This window comes from Myotis daubentonii, chromosome 4 (assembly GCF_963259705.1).
Source record: "Myotis daubentonii chromosome 4, mMyoDau2.1, whole genome shotgun sequence".
NCBI classification, from domain to species: Eukaryota; Metazoa; Chordata; class Mammalia; order Chiroptera; family Vespertilionidae; genus Myotis; species Myotis daubentonii.
Window position 1 is genome coordinate 115659126 of NC_081843.1, and position 9025 is coordinate 115668150.

The window sequence follows — 9025 nt, forward strand, 5'->3', positions numbered from 1 at the left end:
GTCAGGCGCTTGTATTATTAAATGTTAATGTACGATGTGTAACTATCATATTGATGATCCCCACTGTCTTATGCTAGAAGACAATGATCGGGTAGGAGTCTGTTGCAATCTGGCAAGTATAACATTTCAGTTCTCCTGGATTTCAATTCTCCAGCACACACACAAAAAGAAGAAGAAAATAGGATGTGTATAGCTTTTAAAAAATATATATTTTTATTGATTTCAGAGAGGAAAGGAGAGAGAGATAGAGAGAGAAGCATCAGTGATGAGAGAGAACCACTGATCACTGCCTCCTGCACACCCCACACTGGGGATCGAGCCTGCACCCCAGGCCTGTGCCTTGACTGGGACTCGAGCCCTGACCTCCTGGTTCACCGGGTTACGCTGGCGGGCAGGATGCTTCTGTGTCAGAGAAAAGAAAGCAGGTCCTGCTCCTTCAAGGTAATTGGTCAGCATTTCTGAGGGTGATGGGGCTGGGTGCCGGCTGGACTGCTGGAAGTCCAGCAGCATTTGCATGCTTGCCCGGCGCCCAGGAAAAGCAGGGTCCCAGCCTCTGAGGCCGCCGCCTCCGCAGTGAGGGCGTGAGGAAGCCGGGCGAGCGTGCCCATTAAGCACAGTCCTCAGTCTCTGACAAATACGATGACGAAGGCCCTGGGTAAACACATGGTCATTTCCTATTAAAAGTGAGGAAAAGGGACTCGGAATTTCAGAACACACACGCTGCCCATGTTCCCCTCGGGTCACATTATGAAATCTTCCAAAAATGCAACTAAAATTTCACCGCATTCGGGCAAATTCAGAGGGGGCGGCAGGACTCGGAGGGAGCGTGCTGCAGGCGTGTGGGTTTCTCCAGACGACGCCCGGCCTGAGCTAGGCCTGGCTGGAGCACCCGCGGTCGGCAAAGGGTCCGCGTCTCGCTCCGGAACTGGCCCATGTCCCAGTGCGAGCCAGGGAGGCGCGGCCGTGCCACGGGCCCCTCTCTGCGGGAAAGACAGCAAGCAGCGCGGCAGAGCGGGGCCCCCGTCTCTGAACTCTGTCTTCATTAAGTTCCCTGGCGTGGACGCCTCTGATTCTCTCACCATTTAAACCCGAGAGCTCGCACCCGCGGCGAAGGCGGCTCGTCCAGGTGCGAGTTCTCTGCCTCACACGTAGCAAGTGAGACAGGCAGAGATCGGAACCGCCCAGACTGAAACGGGCTCCCCACGTAGGTGTGAAAACCCTGCCCCCGAGACGCTGTGGGGAGCAGCTTAACACTCGCAAGACCCAAACTCGTCTTCAGACCGGCTTCCTTCGCCGACAGGCCGAGAGCTCACCGGCTTCTTCGCCGTTAAAATGACGGCCTCCTCCCTGCTCTTCCTGGTCGCCGCGGCTTGTCTGACGCCTGCGTGTAAGTATCTCCCCTGCCCGCACCAGCGACTGTGCGGCTACATCATAAATGACCACGACTCCTCACACGTCTGGTCCACCCCAGCAGGTCCAGGGGTCCCCAAAGGTGTGGACGGAGTCGGCGAAGAAGGAATTAAACAGAGAGAACGTCCAGTTGATCAGCAGCCTAGCCAGGATCTCTAGCCAAGTTCTGGTCAGGATCTCCAGCGAAGTTCTGGTTAGGATCTCCAGCCAGGTTCTGTGTCCATGTTCTCTTGCTAGGTTCTCCAGCCAGGTTCTGTCCAGGTTCTCCAGCCAGGTTGAGTCACCAGGTTCTAGTCAGGTTCTCTTGCCATGTTCTATCCAGGTTCTGTAGCCATGTTCCCTCGCTAGGTTCTCTTGCCATGTTCTATCCAGGTTCTGTAGCCAGGTTCTGTCTCTAGGATCTTCAGCCAGGTTCTCTCGCTAGGTTCTGTTTCCAGGTTCTGTGGCCAGTTTCTGTCCAGGATCTTTTGCCATGGTCTCTCCAGCGAAGTTCTTCTGTCTCTAGGTTCTGTGTAGGTTCTGTGTCTAGGTTCTGTGTCCTGTTGTCTTGTTACATCTGTACTTATACCAGTTGATTCCAATCCTATCAATCTCTATTCCAAAGGTTAGGGAGTTTATCTCCATTCCAGGGAGTAAAGATTATGTAGCTTAAGCATGATTGTTCGTAGTTAAAGTGATTAACTACCCGCCTGGCACTTAGTTAAGGGGTTTTATTCCCTCCCTAACTTCAGGGGAAAATCCCTACCTGGGGAAACAACCTTTCTCAGAGAGGTGACCTTGGTTAAAACACATAGTGCCAAGAAGGTGAGCAAACATTTTAAGAACAGTATGCCATATATGCCAGGTCCCTTGAAACAGCAAGGATGGACCGGCTCCCGGCATGGGCCTCTGAGCTTGCATGTGTTATACCACTGCTCACACACAATCACATGCAGCGGTTCATGCGGTTACAGCTCCGAGGCGGCCGGGGTTGCTCCGTCTCTGCAGACGCTGCAGTGCCCGGGAGAGAAGAAACGGGAGTCTGCTGCTCAGGTCCTTGGTGGCCGACGGCGCGTTTTCTCTTGCAGGCTCCAGCGAGGAGGTCATCGGCGGGAGAGAAGTGGCCCCTCACTCCAGGCCGTTCATGGCCTCGCTGCAGTACCACGGGGAGCACGTGTGCGGGGGGGTCCTGATCCACCCGCAGTGGGTGCTGACCTCGGCCCACTGCCACCACCGGTGAGTCCCGCCCTCCCGTCGGGGAGGGTCCCTGAGTCCTGAGGACAGAGCTGCCTTTCCGGGGGGGGGGGGGGGGGGGCGGGGCTCCCATGGGTGCTGACCGCTGGGCAGGGTTGGTTTACCCTCGTGCACCCACGGTCCCTGCCTGGGGCTCCTTCCTGAGGACAGCGGGTCGGCCCATGCCTGCGTGTGGCGCCGGGAGGCGGCCCCAGAAACGGTGGGGCCCGCGGTGTCCTGACTCCCTGCACCGGTGGGGTCATGGGGGAAGGGCCTGGAATGATATGTGACGTGCCCGAGCCGGCCAGCAGGTCGTAAGCACACGTGAGTGGCACTTAGTGGCGAGGAGCCGCTTTGCTAACGAGTTTTAGATCCTTCACAGGAACTCCCCGCCCCTGACCCCCCAGAGGCCAGGCCCCCCCTTTGGGAATCACAGCTGTAAGGGCAACCCCTTCCCAGGGGAAAGGAAGACGGTACAGAGTCTTTCTTTCTTCCTCCCTCCCTCCCTCCCTTTCTCTCTCTCTCTCTCTCTCTCTCTCTCTCTCTCTCTCTGCCCCTGACTGCACCTCTCCGACCCCCTCAGCCCTTGGCTCCCTGACACCAGCTGGAACCCCCCTTGTGGGGCTCTGCCCCCCAAGAGCAGCAGGAAGGAGTCTGCTTGCTGGGTGGGGTGGGGAGGGGGCTTTTGTTCGCGTATGTTCTCTGGGCGTCCGGCCCGACGGACACAGCGCCACTCACTGGGGCTCCCCCTGCCCAGCGCCCCTTAGAGCGCGGCCCGGGCGGGCTCCTCCGCGCTGCAGGTGTGGGTTCATGGCCCATCGGCGGGGCTGCACACAACTAGAGGCTGTGCAGCCAGGAAGCTGTGGGCATTTCTGCTCTGTGTCTGAGTCGCTGCCCCCTTCCGGCTACTGTGGCTTCTGCACTTCCCTGAGGCTGTCGCTGCCATGGAAACCACCGTGTCCCATCAGGGCCGCCCTCTCACCCCTCGGCCCCCGGGGACCGCCAGGCAGAGGGTTGCGCTCAGTAAATGCCCGTTCAATCCGGGACGGGCACCGCGAGAGCTGCTCACCCAGACGGACCCACACTTCCTTCCTGCACGCGTCCGGGAGGCGCGGGGCCGGAGGGGGGCACCGGGGGGTCTTGTTGCTCAGCTGGACCCACAGCCGCCGAGGCCTCCCGAGCCACCTGCCTGGCTGAACTCACGGAGTCGCGTTTTCAATGCCGTCGGGAGGCCTGACTCGGCCGGGGTGGTGGCGGGTTGACAAACAAGGGCGAGAGGTGCTGGAGTTCTAGGAAACGGCCAGGGTCACCCCTACCTCTCCACAGGGGGTTTCCTGCCTCACCCTCAAGGGTCCTGGTTCCCAATGAGCAGGGTCTCACCTGGAGGACAGCTTCCCTTCCTGTCCAGTCACCTTCTAACGGAGGGGCAGGACCCGGGCATACCTGACAGCCCCATGGCCTTCCCTCTCCACCTGCCTGAGCCGCATCCCCATCTGCCTGGGCCGCATCCCCACCTGCCTGGGCCGCATCCCCACCTGCCTGAGCCGCATCCCCACCTGCCTGGGCCCCGTCCCCACCTGCCTGAGCTGCATCCCCACCTGCCTGAGCCCTGTCTCCACCTGCCTGGGCCCCGTTCCCGCCTGCCTGAGCCACATCCCCACCTGCCTGAGCCACATCCCCACCTGCCTGAGCCCTGTCTCCACCTGCCTGAGCCACATCCCCACCTTCCTGGGCCCCGTTCCCACCTGCCTGAGCCACATCCCCACCTGCCTGAGCCACATCCCCACCTGCCTGGGCCCCGTTCCCACCTGCCTGAGCCACATCCCCACCTGCCTGAGCCGCGTCCCCACCTGCCTGAGCCGCATCCCCACCTGCCTGGGCCCAGTCCCCACCTGCCTGGGCCCTGTTCCCACCTGCCTGAGCCACGTCCCCACCTGCCTGAGCCGCATCCCCACCTGCCTGAGCCCTGTCCCCACCTGCCTGGGCCCTGTCCCCACCTGCCTGGGCCACATCCCCACCTGCCTGGGCCGCATCCCCACCTGCCTGGGCCGCATCCCCACCTGCCTGGGCTGCATCCCCACCTGCCTGAGCCGCATCCCCACCTGCCTGGGCCCTGTCCCCACCTGCCTGGGCCGCATCCCCACCTGCCTGGGCCCCGTCCCCACCTGCCTGAGCCCCGTCCCCACCTGCCTGGGCCGCATCCCCACCTGCCTGGGCCGCATCCCCACCTGCCTGGGCCCCGTCTCCACCTGCCTGGGCCCCGTCTCCACCTTCCTGAGCTGGGCCTCCACGCCGGGTCAGTGAGGGCACAGCCAGTGCTGGGGTCCAACCCCAGCAGGTCCAGGGGTCCCCAAAGGTGTGGATGGAGTCGGCTAAGAAGGAATGACAGGGAGACAGCGTTCAGTTGATCAGCAGCCTAGCCAGGATCTCCAGCCAGGATCTCCAGCCAAGTTCTGGTCTGGATCTCCAGCGAAGTTCTGGTGTTTATTGTCTTGTTACATCCGTATTTATACCAGTTGATTTTAATCCTGTCAATTTCGATTCCAAAGGTTAGGGCGTTTCTTATCTCCACTCCAGGAAGTAAAGATTATGTAGCTTAAGCGTGATTGTTTGTAGTTAAAGTGATTAACTACCTGCCTGGCACTTAGTTAAGGAGTTTTATCCCCTCCCTGACTTCAGGGAAAAATCCCTACCTGGGGAAACAACCTTTCTCAGAGAGGTGACCTTGGTTAAAACACACAGCGCTAAGGGGAGCAAACATATTCAGAACAGTATGCTATATACGCCAGGTCCCTTGAAACATATGCTGTGCAGATGTTTCTTTCCTGCAGCGACTGTGTCAAGCAGCAAGGATGGACCGGCTTCCGGCAAGCCAGGTCTCCCCGTCAGTAACAGCTCTGCCGCCCCTGCAATGCTGGGGATGGGGGGTGGGCGGCTGGAGGCGGTTAGATGCCCGTCACAGCCTTCATTCAGGCCGGGGTCCCCTGTCCTCCAAATCCCAGCAGGTGACCTTCTCCACCCTCTCTGCTCCCCTGGGGGCAGGGGTCATCGTGTGGCTTCTGTTCCCTGTGTTTGTCAGGTTTGCCCGAGGCCAGTCTTCCCACGTGGTTCTGGGCGCCCACTCTCTCTCGAAGGATGAGGCCTCCAAGCAAACATTTGGGGTCACAAAGCTCATTCCGTTCTCAGGATTCACCTCGGACCCCGAGTCGCATGACATCATGCTGGTGAAGGTACGTGGTGGGCCGCCTGCCTTCTCCCGGTCCCGACACAACCGATCCCCATGTTCACCCTCCATCCGGAGGCGTGGCGTCAGCACACCCAGCGGATCTGCGGCGACCCACATGGTTTATGGAGCCCATGCACTGCACACGCTGCCCTAAAGAAGCGGGAATCTATGGCCAACGCACCAGGGCCGGCTCCCCGGAGACAGAGCAGCCCTGGTGCCCGCAGGCGGGGAGGGAGCCGCCATAGGCCGGGCCCTCACTGACGGCCTCCTCCAGGTGCCCTGACCACGAGCGAGTGAGAATCACCAGTCGCTCACCCCACAGAGCCAGCAGGGCCTTCAGGGAGCGCAGCGAGTCACGCGTGGCCTCGGCCTCCTTCGTCTGGCCCACACGCAGGCTAGACCGTGCTCCAGGCCCCGCCGGCGGGAAGCAGCCCAGCCCGCCCAGGCACGGCCGGTGCTGTCCCCAGAGAACCATCCGTGGAGCGGAGGCCAGCCTGAGCCTGGGCCGGGCCGGCCGCTCCAGAGCCCCTCCCGAGCATCCCAGCTCCAGGGGGCGCGGCCCCCCCAATGCAGCTGCAGCGACCACCAACGCAGACTCGCAGACTGGGGGGGGGGCGCCCCAGACGGGACCACACGCCCGCCCGGCGCTAGCAGACTCCCGCGGCGGACGGTGACGTTCCGTCTCCCTCCTCCGGCAGCTTCACGCACCCGCGAAGCTCGGCAAGCAGGTCCAGCTGCTCCAGCCGCGCCCCCGGGACGACCTCCGAGCGGGAACGAAATGCCGGGTCACCGGCTGGGGCGCCACCGACCCAGACGTGCTGAGCCCCTCGGACGCCCTGCGCGAAGTCACCGTGACCGTCATCAGCCGGAAGCTCTGCAACAGCCCGAGTTACTACAACCACCGGCCCGTCATCACGAAAGGCCTGGTGTGTGCCGGCGACGCCAAGGGCCAGAGGGACTCCTGCCAGGTGAGAGCCGCCCCTCGGAGGGCCTGGGCCGGCGCTGTGCCCCTCGGAGGGGAGGTCTGCTCGCCCGCACCGCGCCGAGGGCACGGAGAGCACAGAGCCTCGTCCTGCAGCCGCTCTCGTCCCCGCACAGCGCCCTCAGCCCTTTCCCTCTTCCGTGTGAACGAATCCTAAGGACGCCCCCACGCGGGATGCGTGCTCCCCCCTGTGTGCCAGGACACCAGGCCTCACCTGGTGCCTCTCCCGGGCGTCCTCGGGCCTCCATCCCCGGGCAGCGTCCCAGCTGGGAGGCCTCTAGCGGGGTTAGAAGGGCACCTCTCCCAGCACGGGCCCCTCACATTGGAGAAGAGCGGTCTCACCGCGCTCACGTGCAGAAGCCACGCTGTAGTGCGTTTCTGGAATCATCCGACCGACTCGCCAAGAGGCACTGCGGTCACACGTTTCCCAATCTTGTTTCCGGGGGGAGTTAAGGAATAGGCGTGCACGGCGGCAGGCGACAAGGCGGTGGCACACTGCTCACATCAGACTTTACATACGTGTGGTTGCGGGACGGAGGCTGTGATGACTCCAAGATCATGTGTGTGTGGCGCCCCAAGACCCCCATTGCCCCCACCCAGCAACTTTCAACGTCCTTCACCCTGGCACACACAGACTAATGACTAAATTCTGGCCCACACCCAAAAAATATTTTATTTTTCTGATCTGACAAAAAACATAGGCGTAATTCTGATTCATTCACAGCACCAACGGCTATTGCTGCGTGGGCTGTTGTCGTTTCTTATTTGACGACTGACCTCGGGGGGCGGGAGGACAGTGCCCGGTCAGGAGTCGGGTGTCGCGTGTTGTAAGCATTCTCGCGGCACGCCTGTTCCACGGCACACGGCTGGAAGATCGCTGTCCTAAGCACGTGTTCGCAGCGACCAGAGCGCCATGGGCCGCGGGCGGCGGGGGCGGGGCAGCAGGGCCGAGGCAGCCTGGGCCTGTCACTTGCCTTGACAGATCTGAGGGACAGGTGTTGTTGTCAGAGCGAGTCTCGAGCATCAGCCCCCTGAGCAAGTCCTCCCTGCGTGCTGTGCGTGCGCAGAGCCCTCTGTTCAGCCATGGGAGGCGGGAAACCAGGACGGAAGGCAGAGCCCTGCCCAGCACAGGCACGACACCCTCCTCTCTGCAGCTTGGTTTCAGGCCGGGGCACCACAGGGACACTCAGTTTAAAAACCCCTTTCGTGTCAGTGAGCATTTCAGACTCTACATCCGCCCATTCCTTGATGAATAAGGTTCAACAGCCAGTGATTACCAACGGATGTAGACAGGGACATGGACAGACAGACAGACAGACAGAACCGTGGGCCTGGACAGAGACACAGACACACGCGCCCTGCATGGGTGAGGGGGTGTCTTCGGGACCCAGAGGACCCCGATGAGTCAGCCACCGTCCGCGGCAGGGGGCGATGGAGAGCCTCTCACCCGCGTGTGTCCCTTCCCCCCACAGGGCGATTCCGGGGGCCCCCTGGTCTGCGGGGGCGCCTTCTCCGGCCTGGTCTCTGGAGGCCTTAAGTGCGGCGACGCCAAGAAACCCGGGGTCTACACCCTCCTCACCCGGAAGGTCCAGGCCTGGATCCAACGCAAGCTCCCCCGCCCTCCTGCAGAATGAGCTGCACCCCGCGCTCGGCCGGCCTGCTGCTTGTTTCTGTGTTTGTTTCCCCCCAGAATCTGTTCTACGGGCCAGCTTGATCGTCCGATGTCACTGGATGCGGTTACCTTGGGGCTCGGGGAGGGCCCCGGCCCCTTAGGACCGCCTTGGTCATGGAACCGAGTCCTCTGTCCCACGTCTCGCTGGTGGGTGCCTACGCTGCTGGTTTCAGTCTGAATAAAGGGTAGACGCCGCTCTGCTTGTCTGTCATGGGAACAAGCCCAGCCAATGGCATGTCCCCGTAGCCCCGAACCCACAGCGCAAAGGTGAGGGAACAGGGCGGCTCGGCCTCCGACCAGGCCTGCGCTGCAGGGCCCGGAGCTGGGCTCTCAGAGTGAAGGGCAAATCCCACACACCAGGCGGGAAGGGAGAACGATCAGAGTGGATACGGGTGCCGAGGGTAGGACTCGCCGCGCACTTACTCATACCCTCTTCCAAACGGGACTTAGAGCAACGAACGAGAACATCTGCCGTTTAACGAAATGTGAAACTTAAATACCTTTTCCCCGGAACCTGACCCAG

The 9025-nt window shown here is 61.5% G+C and overlaps 1 protein-coding gene across 1 annotated transcript; it reads left to right on the forward strand.

The window, feature by feature from the left end:
• The first annotated feature begins 620 nt into the window (after positions 1-620).
• Positions 621-8692, forward strand: GZMK (granzyme K). Its single transcript, XM_059691886.1, has 5 exons — positions 621-1387; positions 2478-2625; positions 5702-5852; positions 6547-6816; positions 8303-8692. Exons 1-5 carry the CDS (start codon positions 1333-1335, stop codon positions 8462-8464), a joined length of 786 nt encoding a protein of 261 aa, XP_059547869.1. The 5' UTR covers positions 621-1332; the 3' UTR covers positions 8465-8692.
• Positions 8693-9025: the final 333 nt, after the last annotated feature.

Coding starts and splice junctions, on each gene's coding strand:
- GZMK (XM_059691886.1), top strand. CDS start 1,333: ATGACGGCCTCCTCCCTGCTCTTCCTGGTCGCCGCGGCTTGTCTGACG. Junction 1,388..2,477: donor GGCTTGTCTGACGCCTGCGT/GTAAGTATCTCC, acceptor TTTCTCTTGCAG/GCTCCAGCGAGGAGGTCATC. Junction 2,626..5,701: donor TCGGCCCACTGCCACCACCG/GTGAGTCCCGCC, acceptor TGTGTTTGTCAG/GTTTGCCCGAGGCCAGTCTT.